This window comes from Castor canadensis, chromosome 6 (assembly GCF_047511655.1).
Source record: "Castor canadensis chromosome 6, mCasCan1.hap1v2, whole genome shotgun sequence".
NCBI lineage: Eukaryota > Metazoa > Chordata > Mammalia > Rodentia > Castoridae > Castor > Castor canadensis.
Window position 1 is genome coordinate 133,931,854 of NC_133391.1, and position 17,514 is coordinate 133,949,367.

Consider the following 17,514-nt stretch of genomic DNA (forward strand, 5'->3'; position numbering starts at 1 on the left):
ATTTAACAAAAAGTTAAAAGGAAATAAAGCCCTTAAAAATAAACCTAATACCCTACCACTTATCATTGTTTTATGAATCTGAAGTGTTTTTTCTTACAAGCAAATAAGGAAGATGCCATTATTTTTATAGCCTTCCACAGAAAGAGGAGGTCAGCACTTTGATTTTGTAATTTAGAAAAGAAACAGCTGTGACATCATGGAATACCTAGCTGGAGTGGTGTATTAGCTTTCCAGGTGTTTCTCAAGCACCTTCTGTTACCTTCACCTTCTCACTTTCTTAGCACTTGGGCATAGGGAACCTGTGATATAGAGATGAAAAAGATAGTGGCTTATCCATCAAAGGAGCATTAATACAAATCAGTGAATAAAGGGGAGGGTAGACTAGTAAGTCAAGTACGCAAGCACACAAAACCCATTTGGGGGCAAGAGAGTTACATGGAGGGCTGGTTACATAATTTGCAGGGTCTAGCACAAAATAGAAATCCCATCATTCAAAAAGCAGTCAAAACTTGCTATTAAAAGTACTAAAATATAATGCTTTTTCTTTCCATGTGACTCCTCAGCTCATCCATAGGCTTCTATGATCCATCAGATTTCATTTGCAAAACACAAGTTCAAAGGTACAATTATTAGAATGTCAAGGCTCAGACTGTAGCTCAGTGATAGGGTGTGTACTTAACATGTGTAAAGACTGGGTTCAGTCCCCAGCACCCTGCCACCACCAACAGAAATTCCAAGCACTAAGCTAAACCTAGAGCCCTTCTCAGCCTGGCCTGTAGGGTAGATTTTCACACTCATGAAGCCAAACATGGACATAGGTGCAGTTACTATGAAATCTTACATGTTAGCATGAAACCCCTTTTCACGGAGAGTTACAAAGAGACATTTCAATAAGTATGTATTAATCAAGAGAGACAGGTCATGTTTTGATCAGTGGTGTTTTATGTTTTACTTTTTTGTTTTGTGTTTTGGTTAGGAATTAAGGTCTGTCCTACATGGAAGAGAGGGAATAGGGAATGAAGACTTTGAGGAAGTAGCAGACTTGGAGAAATATAGTGAGTATATCACACACCCCAGACTGACTACGTGATTTGTTAAACTTCAGCTGCAAGATCTTGGTACACAGAAAATTGGGGAGCTGTTCTCAAGAAGTTTTATTTATTTATTTTAATGGGCTGGTGAATTTGTAAAAATGGAATTTGTAAATTAATTTTTATTTATTTATTTGCTTTAAAGGGGCACTAAGCAAAGAAAAATCAAATTACTGGTCAGTCCCCAGTTACCAGTACCCCCAGGTGGATAACTAGAGGGCACCAACCCTCCGAGCAGGGCTTAGGTAGGGTGGTTTCCAAGCAGTGGTACACTTTCTCGCCTGGAGTGCAGCATGGGCTTCCAAGTGGGTAATCTGGTGTGAAGTCCCTGCTCTCCCACTTAATGCTGGATGACTGCATTAGCTTTCCACACCTCTAATAAACACCCGATAATCAGCTTGCAAAGAGGAAAGGTTCATGTTGGCTCACAGTTTTAGAGGTTCCAGGCCATGATCACTTGGCCCCTGTTGCTTTTACAAGGCAGCACATCTTGATGGGGACATAAGGTGGAACAAAGACATTGACTTTATGGACAGAAAGAGAAAAGGAGAGAAAAGTGTGTGTGACTGGGATCCCACTCTCCCCTTCCAAGGTACACTCTCAGTGACCTAAGGCTAGGCTCTACTCTTAGGGTTTCCACCATATTTGGGCCAAGCCTTTAACACATAGATCTTGGGAGACATTCCAGATCCAAACTATAGCAACCAGCAGTGTCATTGAGACTGTCACTTCCTGTTTAAAATAAGAATGATCACTGAGTTTGCCTCATAGAGCTAAGAGAAGTCAATGGATATAAAATTAATCAATACTCATAAAATGAATTATTATATACAGTTTATGTATTTATTTATGTACACTCATATGCATGTCTTAACATGTATTGTAGATTCTGGAAATAATATTGGCTCTGTTCTACTTCTACTGCCACTACTTCTAGCTGGAAAAACAGGCTAGGGAATGTAACTCAGTGGTTAACATGTACTTAGCATATGAAAAGTCCCTGGGTTCAATCCCCAGCATTATATTTAAAAAGCTTAAAAGAATATTCATCTTGAAGTAAATAAACATCTCATCTGCAACTTGTAGCCCACTAGCTCAATTTGTTCATGTGCAAGGCTGCTCTGTTGCCAGTTCCTGTCATCTGCACTTGAGGCCTGGATTTGAGGCACACATGAAATGCATCTGCTTACTTTCTCTCCCCAAAGTGTCTTAATATTTATAACATATCTGTCTACATCAGGAATTATATTGGTTTCTCCACCACCACCACATAACCAGAGGAAAGTTATGGATTAAAACCCCTTAACTTGAAGTTGATGGCTTTAATTTTTGTTGGGAAAGAAATGGAGAGAATTTGTATCAGATTCATTTCTTTTCCATGGCCTGAAAGTGTGTTCAAACCTCCTCCAAACTCAAAAGCAGGAGAGAGGGGAAGGGGAAAGGGAGAGAAAAGAGAGAGGAGATATTCTCAAGTTCATAATACCTTGATCTACTGTGTCTTCTCAGGCTACTTTGTCTAAGGAAGATCCTTGTGACTCAGTGAAACCACTCCCTCAGAGGTGTCTGGTGTCTAACTGCCAAGCCTTATGACAGCATCAGCATCTTTCTCCTGCTCTATCCTACCCTGCTCTGGTCCAGTTTATTTTTTCCTGAATATTTCTTTTCTTTTGATGTTCTCATCTTCCTTAGCTTATTTTGGCACTACACACGTGTGCTTTTGTTCTTATACTTCTTTTCTCTGTTGTCTTCTCTCAGCTTTCTTTTCTTCTGTACCCCTTGAGTATACACACTTGCCAGGCTTGGGTTCTACAGCCCTCTCTTCACTCTCTTGTTCTTTCTGCCTTAGAGATTCCCCCCACTTCATGGCTCCCCTCTTGACAATATTTCAACGTTGATGTCTCTCCTGACTGCAACCCAGATGTTCCCAGTTGCATACCAATGCCCTTCCACCCTTCATCCCTTTCACGTTATATTAAGTAGACTCATTTTTCCAACTGGACTTTAATTCTCTTTTTTCCCACCCATATCTGCCGTTTCTGTCATGATTCCTCTCCTGATTGACATTGTCCTGGTTCTCTTTTGGCACCAAGCCTAATTCTACATGTCTGTCTCTCCTTCAGAGCCTGAGCAGGCACCAGGCCTTTCCATTTTGTAACTGCTGCATCTGCTATGGGCCCTGGAGCACAGGCACCTGGAGCAGGAACCAGGTGACTGGCTCAGTGAACTTACCTTGGTTAGTTATCAAGTTTAATTGGTTTTAAGCCAAAGACCTTTCATGCCCTCATCCATTCTTTTGCATCTCTAACCTGTCCTTTATAGTTCTTCCAGAGTTGTCCCTCTAAAACACAGAAGACTCTTGCAATACAGGGCCATGTCTTATTCATCTCTGTGTATCCCATATGCTAAATCATGGTGCCTTGCATACAGTAGCCACTTAAAGTTATGTGCAGTTTAACTGGAGCAGAGCTAAGAAGGACAGAAAGACGGAAAGAGATGTGAGGGGTGACAGACTGAAAGGAGGATTAGATGGATAAAAGGAGAAAAAGCAAAGGGCTGAGGCCAGCCAATCTGTCTGTAAACATTCCATTAGTCCTGGTTAGGTTGGATGAAAGCTTGGTTTTTTGGTTTGTTGGGTTTTGTTGTTGTTGTTGTTGTTGTTTTTGCTAATGTCTCTGGACACTTTGCTTCCTTTGGAAAAGAGAGGTATATCATTCAAGAGCAACGAGGAAAACGATGAGAAAGTGGATTTTGTCTCTTCTCATAAATAGCTTACAAAGTTTTCATTAAGCATAAAGTTTTGGAACCAGAAAATGCCTTACTGGAGCCCAGTTCTCCTTTTACTGACAAGGAAACTGAGGCAAAGGGAGGCTTAGTGGCTTAGCTAGCTAATGGGAAAGCCAGCAGCAAACATAAGTCTCTTCATTCCTCTTCTAGGACAATCCATTAATAAATCACATTTTCTCTTTTCCAAGAGGTCCAGGTTAATATTTAAGATGAGAGATTCCAATCATTGGAGACGAGGCACTTTAAAGACCCTTTGCTAATTACAAATTCTTTCAAGATTCACTGCAGACACTCTAAAGGACTCAGCATGGTTGGAAATAGATTAGTGCTTTTCTCTTTCTTTTTTAAAGCAGAGCTTTCCACCATCCCTCTTTTAATTTCTCTGTAAAATAAAATTGAATGTTCCATAATTAGAAAAACAGATGAAACTTTTTGGAGGTTAAATTGGAGGTGAGACCTAGAAGTCCTGCCTGTAGCTCCCTTCCATATCAACTTCCTCCTTTCTATTTCCTAAGGACTATTGAGAAATCTGCAGAGCTGCTTCAAGAATGCTGTTTAGATCATCTTCATGTCTCACATACTATGATGCTATGCTGATAAAAAATATTGTCATTTGGATCTTTGTGGAAGATTCTCAGGTCCTAGCTGGCATTAACCAGCTGAAAGAATGTTGTGACATTGGGTATGTGCATTCATCCATCAGCTCTGTTGTGATACTCAGTTTTCTTCACCCAGAGCCTCCCTCTAGGTGACAGATTGGTTCCAAGAGACTCTATTCTCCAGTCTCATTTCCCTTGCTATTAATCCCAGCTAGGAGGCAGAGCTGAGGTCAAGCAAAAGTATAAAAGAACTGATGGCACATGCCTATAGTCCCAGCCCCGTGGGAGGCAGAGATAGAAGGATCATGGTCCAAGGCCAGCCCAGGCAAAAAAATTAGTAAGACCTTATCTGAAAAACAAACTATCTGCAAAAAAGGAGGTTATGGGGTTTGCCAGGGAGAGGGGAAGGACCCAGGTAGTAGAGCACTTGCCAAGCAAGCAGTAGGTCACAAGTTCAATCCCCAGTACCACCAAGGAGAAGAAGTATAAGAAAACTGGGTTCTTTACCCACGTCTCAAGGTGAATAATAGTCTCAGACTCTTAGAATAGAATGTCTACCTGCAGACATTCCTATGCAAATACCTGGTAATGTGGGAACCCCTAAGAGAAAATCCTTTATAAATAAACTGAAAGATGAAGTTGTTATGTACAGTTTTTGGGGAATACTCTACCCCATTTATACACACACACCTTTTTTAAGCGATACAACAAAGCTTTAGCAGACTTCACTATCATTCTGTTTTGGGTTCTCTTTTTAGCTACTCTTTGGGTCAGTGGTGTTTGAATGACCAGAGTACGTACTGTTCCTGCCTAGGGGACTTTTGGAAATGTGTGGGAATGTTTTGATTATCACTATGACTGGAGAGCACTACTAGCATTTTGTGGGCAAGGCTCAGGGTTGCCAGCCATGAAAAAGGAAGAATTATCCTATTTCAATGAAGATGACATCCCCCATGGAAGACCACTGGGCATCTTGGTGAAAGCACCCTATTCCTTTGTTGTCTTTACTTTGTGATGGACTATGATAACCTATTCTTAAAAATGTCTATCTATAGCTATTGCTAATGTAGCTCTTTTCTCCAACGTTGGACACTCAATGTGTCTGCCTCAATGTGTCTGCCAAAATACTGAAAAATATGAACAGTGATGCATTAGATTTCTTAAAGCAAATATTTCTTTGTATTATATGTAAGCAGTATAGTCATTTTCAAAACCATTTATTGTGCAATCCTAATTACACAGGTGTATATAAATACCACTTCAATTAAATACAAGTCACATTTTTTATTGTTTATTCATTTATTCATATGTGTATACATTGGGCCATCTCATCCCCTCAAGTCACATTTTAAAAATATGCTCTTTTCTGTATTTTTAAAGAATGACTCAGCATCCATTATAGAGCAGGTGTTTGATTTTGTGTGTATGTATTTTCACTAAATGACTCTAATATTGTTTCATATCATCAATATAAGACCCCTTCATTTTTAATTTTTAAAATTGTTTTGTAGTTCTGGAGGTGAATCCCAGGGCCTTATGCATGCTAGGCTAGCACTTTACTACTGAACTATACCCCCAACTCACTATAAGACCTTGTAACTATATTCTAAAAAAAATTTACAGCAAGGCAAGGGACTATAGTGTACATTTAAATTTGAGTTGGAGTTTTTAAATGCGCATTCACTGTTGGTGGTCTCAGAGAAGTCACTTCAGATCAGGCAAGAGTTGGGCGGGGGAGATGGGGAGAACATTTTCATTCTCCTTGTGTTGAACGTACACTTTCAAGGTCCCAGTTCAAATGTGTCTGAGATAATTGGAGCCCCTAGGAGGCACTTTGCTAAGCAGCTAATTCAGCCCATCTTCCCCAGAGAGGATAATTATTGTTAAAAAACAAAAAAGTAAAATGTGTTGTTTTCTCATGTAATTATGTAACTGACATCTTTATATAATAATACATTTGGGTGGTCTGTCCCTGAAATACTTGGTTTGTTAGGAAACATTACCGTTTCCACAAGTAATCACTTACTCCTAAATATTATGAAAGAATTTGGTATTGTTACATTACATCACTGCATTAGTCAGAAGCTAAACTTTCTAAAAGAGTTTGGCACTGGAAAAGGCTTCTAGGTTTTTTTGCTTTTTTTTTTTTTTTTTTCTTAAATGTCATTATATAAGCTAAAATGTTCCCGAAATGGAATACTATATGACAGGATGTTAAAAAGTAAAATATAAATCTGATGAACAAAAGAGTGAGGGTCCTAGAAGCTGCTGTCTTCAGAGATTACATGGTGATGTCCTTATCGGTGTATTATTTCAGTGTCTTTCTGCTTATTTCATTCACCTCACTGGACTAGGTTAAAACCTTGGAACTTTCTTGATGCCCTGAACCACAAATACCTTGACAATGAACACACTGCCATTAAAATTGAGTTCATTTTAACCCAGGTTGGTAATATGGTTCTGTGCCTCACTGATTAAACAGTACCACACTTAACAATACTGAATGGAGTTTTTCCCCCTAATTCTCTCTTCTGAGACTGAAGGCTGCCTTGGTCCTGAGGAGACACCCATCACTAATCCTGAATTCAGCCAGGACCTGACTCTAACTAATCATGATGGCTGATTATTCCACCCGAGGGCATTCTGTTAAATTGCTATTACCTAAAATTATGTGGGAGGTTTTTGCAAAGTAGCAGAGAGGAAAACTAAGAGCACAGACAGATAAAACTGGAGGATAGAGCAGAACCCCAGGGCAAAAGCATTATGAAGTGAACATGCAGAAAGTTGAAATAGGTAGGTTAATAGTTTAATGTAAGGCTGGAGTTTGATTTCAAAGGTAGAAAAGGAAAGTGAGATGATGGTAAAACTAGCATTATATGCTCAGTCCATGGTTTGTCCTCAGTAGCAAATGGAAATTTGCTTTGTGCAAGGAAGAAAGAGGATCATTATTTTGGTTCTGGAGAGAAAGATCAAGAAGTAGAATTATTCTATCATTAAGAACCTCTACCCTTACATGCTGGAGAGCAGTGTATCAACTGAAATAAATGATTTCAGATTAGCATCATTCTAAATTAGTGCTCTTAATATCTTTTCACAAAGCAGTTGCCACATTTTTCACCTTTTTGTGCAATGCACCAATGCCTTTCAGCAATTATACCCAAATATGTAATATCTGCCATGCTGTTAGAGATGGATGGGCAGCCATAATGGTAGATTCAGTGACATCATTGGTTCTAAAGAATAGGTTATATATCAAAGCAGAAAACATTCATTATATGAGAAAATTTCTAGTATAAACTAAAAACAAAAAAAATCACATCTGAATAAATTCATAGAAGCAAGGTTGGAACTGAGTGATACATTGTTTTGGAATACATTGACATATTGACAGACAGCATTGTCTTTTTTGGGTTTTTTTGCGGTACTGGAGTTTGAACTGGGGTCTACACCTTGAGCCACTCCACCAGCCCTTTTCTGTGAAGCATTTTTTCGAAATAGGGTCTTGTGAACTATTTGCCCTGGCTGGCTTTGAACCACAATCCTCTTGGTCACCGCCTCCTGAGTAGCTAGGATTACAGGCGTGAGCCACCGGTACCCAACTATAACATTGTCTTTTAAAACGGTGACTTACCTGGAATGGTGGCACTTTTATCTGATAAGATACACATAGAAGCAGGTGTAGAGTTCAGTTCTGTGCGTGTGTGTCTATGTGTATACTGAAAACATTGAAATCTTGGGATGTGATTCAAACATTCCAGAAAATAGAAAGTCTTTTTCTTGTCTATAAACTTTGTAGTTCCCAAACTGTGTGCCATGGCACCCCAGGGTACCACAGTTACCTCATCTCACAGAGGATATTTTAAATTTTAGAGAAAAACACAACATTATTTGGTATTTTTCAGACACCAAATGAACTTCTAGCTTGAGGTAGTTCACAGTTTCAACGATAGATGGAGCTACATTCCTTTTGATGATGTCATATTTTTCTGAAGTTGGGTTTGGGGAGGTTAATGTGACAAAAAGCAAATAATGCATAGTAATTAATGTGGGATAAGGAATGAAAGTGGCAGTATCCAATCTGATTCCAAGATTTGAGAAGTTGGTCAGTGTCCCATAGGCGTGTGCATTCTTTAGTAAGTCATTGTGGTTAAGAACAAAATAAAAAATAATTCTCTTTTTCCTTTCGATTTATGAGTATTGTTTTTTCAAACTGCAACTGAGTTAAGACAGTTACTTATTATTATTTGAACCTAACTACTTAATAAATGACTATTAGGTATTTCTTGTGGCAAGAGGCACCATGAAAAAAATTACCAAGAGACTAATAGATTCATGAATCAAGAAAGTTTGGGAACCTTTACTCAACTGTGAACTCTTACTCAGTCTTTTGGAGTTGGAACAAATATGTTTCCAGTAGGTTTTCTACATCGAAGCATGTGTTCCTGATTCTTTCCTATCTATCATCCCTGCCTAATAGGACTGAGTTACAAAACCAGGGTGTTTACACCCTTCCTTCAAAATAGGGACCAAATGCCCATGTCACTTTTCTCCTGCTTATATCTAATGAGCTAGATATTCCCTGTCAAGTAGGACAGATGAGTTTCTAAAGTTCGACTATAAAACAAATTCCAGGAAATTCAAGTCAATTATCCCATTGGTTTCCATTTCAAAAAGAGTTATACCCAGGGGGTTTAAGTAGTAAGTAAGGAGAAAGACTCCCAGAATGTATTAAAAGTATCATTTAAGGTCCTGGGTTCAATTCCCCAGCACTGGAAAAAAAAAAGAAACAAAATAAGCCACAAAAAATAAGTACATAATTACAAAACAAAACCAAAAAGATCAATGCAGCAAATAAATTAAAGGTGATTTTTCAATTCATAAAATAATTCTTCACTTGCAAAAACATTCTTGACAGGGCTCCCTGTGATAGGAGCTTCCCTGGAGCTTTTGAAATATGATTCAGTTTTTAAAAATTCTATTTGTATCCAATTTTTTTCAGAATCAAAACTTTGGTTCTTAAACAAGGTGCATCTGTTTCCAGAAAATGCTTTCCCATGGAGCTATGTGTAGAAGGGTTGTGTTGCATCTGAGCTCACACTCAGCTCAAATCAAGATTCTCTTTGAACACACCAAGTTTAGGAGCTAAGCTGCCTTGGCTGTGTGCTTGTGTTTGATCCTGTTGGGAATGAGGCTAATTGTTTAAGAATTTACATCCTGGTAAGGCTGTTAGCACTTTAAATTGATTTGGTATTTTTAAAAACTTATTTAAGACTTACTTTTACTGAAGAACTTGGCTTTCCCTGAGCTGAAAACATTTTTCCCCATTTTCACCTGGCTTATCATCCTACCCTAAGAGCACACATAGCCACAACAATTGCAGTGGGTATTATGTATTGCCTTATGAGCAGGACATCTGTCGCTGTGCTTTCTTTAAAACCTTTTCTTACCTCCCAACATGCTAATTACCACCCTGTTCTTAAGCTAGTCTACAGAAAAACCAAGTGTCCTTAAAATGTTTACGTTCAGAGTGCTTTATGCACAAGCATATCAAAGTTCTTTATAAACATTAATTAATTCACACTGTTCTGTAGAAGGTGTCTCTCATTTTTCCTTCTCAAAATAATGCTTTTGATCCTGTCTTCCTACAGATATAACTTATTGTTGGTTTCTCAAGAGCAGAGAATCAATCTTTGCAACTTTGAAAACTTTTCATTCCTGACCATCTAGCTTTACAAACAGAAAGGGACACACACACACACACACACACACACACACACACACACACACCACCCCTCCTCAGGAAAGGTGTGTTGAAGATGGAGATAATCTAAATATTTCTGAAAGTCCTCCTAACACTCTCGTGAACACTGATTTTCACATTCTAAGAGGAGCCCAGGATAAATCTTTTTGTAGAGCAAAAGTTTTAAAATTGAAGAATTGTCTTTAAATCAGTTATAGGATAACTGTATAAATTTGGCAGTAGTACATTTGACACATACAGTGTCATAGGAAAGTATTCCTGTCATTCATTGTCTATTATGGTCCAGATAATTTCAAAACATTATCTTTTATCATTTATTAGCTAAACAGTATATGTGTAATTTTTTTCCATTTTACAGGGAAGAAAAATGAGACCCAGGAGTGTTAAGTACTTTGCCTGGTTAGTGGTAGAACCAGAATTCCAGCCCAGGTCTGACTCTGCATAGTCTAACTCTGAATTAGTCATTCTCTTTCCCTAATACTGTTAGATCCTCAAGATCATCTATTAAAGGCTATCTAGGGCTAGTGGTGTAGCTCAGGGTTGTGAGTTAGATCCTTGGGACCACACCAAAAAAGGATTATCTAGTCTTTTCAGTCTTGTAGATAAGCAAACTAAAATTCAGAGAGAAGAGTAACTTGTTCAAGGTCATTCCACATCCTCACTTTCAGTTCTTGATGCCTCGGAATAACTTTGAACATGCCCAATAAATGTTCCAACCAATGAAGCAACTTAGCTCAGTTCACCTAATTCCTCTAAGAACATTAAGTTGTGGCTATTCTGCCTCCAGTTTTATGGTTAAACTTGGACTCAGAGAAACTAATTTCTGAATGGACCCAAACCTCTCTTCCACGTAAAGGGAAACTTGACTTTTGAGCCTTTTGAACAGTCTTCCATGAGCTTTGTTTCTTCTTTAAATATTCCTTAGCCCCAAAATCTGTAATCTGTCATTTTCATTCAGTCTCCTTTTCACTATCTTTATATATGACAAGATGTTCAAAAGGATCCAGAATACATGCATAGGATCTCAAAAGATAACTGAAAGAAGTCTTAAGGCTGGGAGCCTGTTTAACAGCTTAGAAGTATTAGTCCAGAAGGAGGATGGGGTGTGGGGTGTGTGTGTGTCTGTGTGTATTTGTATACCTTTTCTTCAAAATAGGTGGAAGGAAGAGGCTAGATCTAGATGAAAGAAAGACAGAAATACAAGAAGCTCACACCAGATGGACTTAATTAACAGTTTGTCAGCATGGCTACATAATTCTGGAAGTAGGTCAATGTCCATTATTACATTTAAAAATTTATAATAATTTCTAGTATTCTTCATTGTTAATCTTCCTTGTAGAGGAAAAAAGACCTTTTAAATTTGTATTGTGGACCATGTCTTCAAACTATATCATATTCCTGCCTAAATGAAGGCAATCCTTTAGAGTTTTCCTGTACCTGTGGAATAATGGCTGCCTTCCTGTTAGCCATATCTAGTGCCATTCTCAGTTCCCATCCTCACTCTCTCTATCTAACTTCTCACTAATTTCCTTTGCATCACCCTACTCATCCCGTCTAATTGGATTCTTCTTTCTCCCTCTTATAATGAATATTCCTCTCACTATAACAGAAACGTAGGCTGTCAGCCCAGGTTTTCCTAGTTTGTTTTTCCTTCATACTTGGAAAGTCAATCCATTTTTATGGGCAAAGGCTGTTGTTTGTATATTTTTAACCTAAGTCAATATTATTAGCCCAAGCCTCCTAATTATATCACCAAACCCTATTTTTTAAGATGTGTGGCCCACCTCAAATTGGTCCTGGATAAGGCCCGAGATTCCACATTTCTAACACAGTGGTGTTGCCAAGCAATGCTCATCCAAGGACCACACCTTGTACTTATGTATCTGAAAATGACCACAGGACTAGTTCCCTTCTCCATTTCTCTCTTAGCACCCCATTACTTCAACACCTATTTTTCCTGGAGCCCTTCTTAGTTATACTACCCTGAACACCAAATTCATGTACATTTACTTTTTAGTCTACCGTTAAGATTTAAATTACTTTATTCTTCGTTATTGGTTCTCATGTCTTAGTCTTGTCTCCCTGATAGCATGTCTGTTTTAGCACCCATGTAATTCAATACAAAGCAAATCATGTAATTATCAAAGTAGTTCTTTGGATAAGGCCCTGTATATTTATTTTGTGTTTTCCACAATGCCAACATTGAACTGGGCATTCCTTAATCTCTCCCCTCTTTGTTATCATGGTTCCTCTGTTTACTTCCGAAATCCTACCCAGCTTCGTTGGGGTAGGGGTCTGTCAGGCTGGTTCACTATTTCTCCAGTACCTGAAAGAGAACTTTGTACATAGTAGATACCTATGTTTCTTTTTAATGTCTTTTTGAATAAAAATGACAAAATTCACATTCCATCTCTATGAAACTGTCCCTCATCACCCCAAGTAAAAACAACTACTCCCTCTTCAAAATTCTTACAAGGACTCTGTGTTCTTCATTTTATCTTTCAGTGTTTCTCAAAGTGTATTCTGGGACCATTCACATCAGAACTATCTGGAATGCTTGATAAAATCCACATTCCTAGACTCCATTGCAGCCTTATAGAATCAAATCTCACAAATGGGTCCTGACAATCTAAACTTTTAACATTGATTGATGTATACATTAAATTTGAGGATTTCCGATCTGATTTCTTAGCTCTTTTATCAGTGCTGATGAAAAGCAAAATAACAAAGGATTGTCAAAATAGAAAAATAAATTATAATTATCTTTTTGGTTTATTTGTTGCTGGCTTTCATTCTCTTCCCTAGCAGTATCTTGTTTGTTTGTTTGTTCTAAAATCTTGCCTGAAACCATTTGAAAGTTGAAGTCATGACCACTTAGAAGGATTACTGAACTTAATTAGGTAACAACATTCAAAGTAAACTGTTTTGGAGTTGGGGTTGAAAGAAGGTAGATGCCCTGTTCTTTTATTTAGAACTTTTGCAGAATTGTAAATGATGGGAGAAGAAAAAGAAAACACTAGCAAACTGGATGAGGACATGTGTTCTCTTAGTTCTGTGGTTACAAGAGATGATTGGTCATGAGACCAAAGACTAGTCACACTGAAGGGTCATTCCCAAGGCACACTGGAAAGTTCCTACCAACAGACATTAGGGACTGAAGACTGTCTTTGCATCTCTGAAGAAGAGAAATTGTAATCTGAGAACCTTTGTACTTGAGGATGTTAAAGACTGATTTTGTTGAATTTATGGGAATCAATTTTGTCAGTCACTCTTCTTTTTTTAAGTTTGAAGGTAACATAAAACAATGATCTGTTATATACCTCTATTCATAACTGCATTATTCACCACAACTAAAATGTAGAAGCAATCCAGGTATCCTAAATAGATGAGTAAAATGATCAGAACATTATTAAGCCTTGAAAAAGAAGGGAAAAATTTTAAGAGACAGAATCTTATTGTATTGCACTATGTGGCCCCAAACTCCTGAGCTCAAGTGCTCTTTCTGTTGCCAGTCTCCCTAGTAGCTGGGACCACAGGTACCCTTCCACACCCGACTCAGGGAGAATATTCTGACACATGCTACACCATGGATGAGCCCTAAAGACGTTATACTAAGTAAAATAAGCCACATACAAAACACACATCCACTGTAAGATTCCACACGTATCTGAAGTACTTAAAGGAGTAAAAACCATAGAGATGGAAAGCAGAAGGGTAGGGAATGGGGAAATGGGGAACCACCATTTTGCTTAAGAGTTTTGGTTATGTGTGTTTTGCCACCATATAAAAAATTATCTCAGCCCAGCCTAATAGAAATGAGGGAGAACAGGCTGTAGGAATGAGGACCTGGGAAAGATCTGCTGTTGGTAGAGGAGCAGAACTAAGGAGAGAGCTGGCTCTTGTGGGATTGGGAGCATTCTTGCTATAGTGAGGGCAGTGTTTGCACATATCTACTCTCTGTGCAAACAGAGGGGCTAAAGTTTGGTCACATGGTTGTCCCATTCTTTCCAATAACTTGGACTGGAAGCTTTTTACACAAATAAGTAGAAAGTCCTATATAGTAAGCTTGCCTTTTTTGCAGATTTCTTACACAAGATTTTGACAAAGCACAGTTCACGATAAGTAAAGAAAAAGAAAAGGAAACTTCAAAAGCAAATTTTAAATTCCCACATATGCATCGTGCAGTTTGGTTGATACAGAGAAGCATGTAGTCTGTCCTGTGTTACAATTGGTTGTGTTTAAATTATTGTGTGATCCGAATGTTTCTTTGCCCTGAATTATGTGAAAATCTGCCTCCAAAAAAAAGTAAATGGTGCCCCCAAAACAAGGTAAATGTTAATGTGCTTACTTTAAGTGATAATCTAAAAAATTTTTAGATTTGTTGAAAGGTGCATGTCTTTAGCAGAAGGTGGGCGGCATCATGGACGAAATGAGCCAGGCGTCCGCAGTATAGCACTGAACTTTGTATCCTGAGCTTTTGTAGGTTTTCCTCAGTGGTGGTCCCCTTGGAACCATGTATCCACCAATACCAAGGGTCTACTGTATTTAAAGGAAGACTTCCTAAGGTAGGTCCTGCTATAAATGAAGCTGGATTTTATTTACATGAGGGAAAACTGGCAGAACAAATAGTCATAATTAAAGGTAAAATGTATAAGGACACCTGTTTAAAAAAAAAAAAAAAGGTCAAATAAAGTGACCTAGAGACAGGTTCATTGTTTTCTGGGCCTGAATTTTGCAGAGATTACAAGAATCATTTTGACACAAAGAAACGAGTTTTGGGAGAAGTTAGGCTTACAGTATAAATAAGAGTTTTCTCTGTAAATTGAAGGCAGAATAATCCAACCTTAACAAAGAAAAAATACCAAAACAGAGGAAAATAATCATAACCAAAAAGTAGGCAGAACAGTGCATGTGGCTAGAAATGGGAAAGGGCCAAATAACCGATAGTAGCTATGCAGAATAATTACTAAAAAGATAGTATATTGACCTTTTAAAAAGGTAGAGGTTGTTGATGGTAATAATTTAATTGTAGAAAAATGGGAAGTAGAAATACTAAAAAGTAGCATTATATCAACTAAATATGCTTTCAGGGCATCAAAAGTTTTTATTATCATTATTCTTGAGCATAGTGAATTGAACTGAATGAGACCTTTCTAGAACATAGTGTCCAAGAAGAATTTGTGGGGTAAGAGGAAAGGGAAGGAAAGAGTGAGAAGGAGAAAGAGGAAGAAGAGGTGGGGAAGAGAGAAAAGCATACAAGCAAGATAAGAGAGAAGAATGGAAAATAAGACCCAGAGTTTATCTGTATTAAGTAAGACCACACGAAGAATAGTTTGTTCAAGTTATAAGCAGCTCAGTTCCAGATGTGGAACAGCTGGAGAGAGTTCAGAGGAAAGCAGCAAGAAGAGAATTAGACTGAACAAAGAACTGGAAAGCTTGTAAAAGTTAGCAGTCTTTGAGAATGTGGTCCATGATATGAGTCCTTCCCTTATTTTTATGGCAAGGGTTAAGAATTTTTTTTTTAATACATAGTTCAATTTTCCCTTGATACCCAGGATGGTCATTCTCTAAATATGTGAGTGCTTGCAAACAGCCAGGAACAAAAGTTCATGTACCTCACCAAGTGGACCATCAGCTTTCTAGTGAATTGGGGTGCAATGAGGGTAAGGAGACAACTTGGGGAGCATGGCTTTTCTAGTTGTGGCACAGTCTATGGTAGAAGCATAAGCATTCCATCCTTGGAGGCAAGTATAAAGTGGGCTGACCTGGTCCTAGAAGTTGTATCATCAGGAATCAGCCGGAGACTGGCAGAGCTGTGAGATTATCTAATGGGTTTCTTCCGTCTCTTCTCTGTGATTTATCCACCCTAGCCTTTGGCGGTACATGGTTGAGTCACTGCTGAATGCAGATATCTCATTAAACTGGGAATTAAGGGCTATTAAAAATGATTTGCTGCTAGTCCCAGATTAAAGACAGTAGACCAGTTTACCATTATGGTTTCCTTGGTCCACAGTAAAATGCAAATTGTCAAAATGGGGCAGTTGAAGGGAAACAGGAGTGAATGAGAGCACACCTCCTCTGGCATTCTTTGATGAGAAAGGAAGTGACATTCCTGACCTTGTGTGATTTTAAGCAGCTTTCCCTCAGCTGCCACAGAGAGCATAGTCCCAAACTGAAAAGTTCTGAAGTTGTAAGTCTGAAGTTGTTTGAAGTTGTTTATAAGGCATAAACTTGGGTATGGGTCTGACATTGAGTTCTCTGTATTCTCTTAAGATACAAAAGGATTCAATCAATTAATGATTTTTAGAAGAAAATAATTCAAAATAAGTTACAGTTTTCTCTAGTAAGAACCTAGCAATTATATGAACTCCAAATTATCAAACGATTATCGAAGTCTCAATCTTAAATAAGCCCCAGCTTATTAAATCATTGTTAACCACTGGCCATTTGGTCCCAAGAAAACTTAAAATGAACCGATAAAAGCAGTGGAAAACCTAAGAATGTTCATTTCTTTTCTGCTGCCTCCAGAGTAACACAGTTCTTTGCCTGCTCTTCACTGTTCTGTTTCCCAGAGAATCCTTTTGAAATCTCTCCTACTCACAACCTCAAGTGCTTTCTTCTTTCCTGTAAGAAAAGCCCAGGCTCCTTCTCTGTTTTCAAAAATGCATCGTGAATTCTTCCATGAGTTCTTACACACACTGCAAATTAATGTTTTTCAAGTTTTCAAACCTTGTAGAAGTCGAGTGATTCTTTTCATCAGAATTGTACTAAAAACATGTGCCACAGATTACCTTCCAGCTGTTTGTAGACTGTGTTGTCAGAGTCCTAATAAGTGTCCAGAAGGCATGAGAATTCCCACTTGTTCACATTTTCTTCCAATGACTGGCCTGTGAGAGTACCTTCTGGCTCACTCTATATCCTGGGTTGTACTGGGTTAAAATTTTTTAATAAAACCCAAGATGACTGTTTTAAGCCAATAATACCTCCTTCTATATTCTTTGATTCGTGTTACTAATATACTTTAATCTCATTTCTCACTAGCGTAACTAAAGTTGACAAAGAAAAATCATAAGGAGTAGGAAATTCTATGGTTTTATTTTGTTTTATTTTATTTTATTCTGTTGCATCTCCAGTTTCTTGACCTTCAAGATTCTTTTCTGCCACCGTGACTCAACCAGAGTCCACTCTAAAGAAACTGACGTCCATCTGAATATTAACCATTCCCATAAACAGTCTTTTCCTTTAGTAATTCCCCTGGCAACAGATGCAGGGCCATTCT

The 17,514-nt window shown here is 38.1% G+C and overlaps 1 protein-coding gene across 3 annotated transcripts in view; it reads left to right on the forward strand.

The window, feature by feature from the left end:
- Arl15 (ARF like GTPase 15) overlaps nucleotides 1-17,514 on the forward strand; it is a 384,701-nt gene that overhangs the window by 281,110 nt on the left and 86,077 nt on the right. Inside the window, exon 5 of one of the 3 annotated variants that reach the window (XM_074077501.1) lies at nucleotides 977-1,055. The exons of the other annotated variants lie outside the window; for them this stretch is intronic. Within the exon in view, the coding sequence (XP_073933602.1) occupies nucleotides 977-1,055 (79 nt within the window). The remainder of the gene's footprint in view (nucleotides 1-976; nucleotides 1,056-17,514) is intronic. 3 annotated transcript variants of the gene reach the window in all.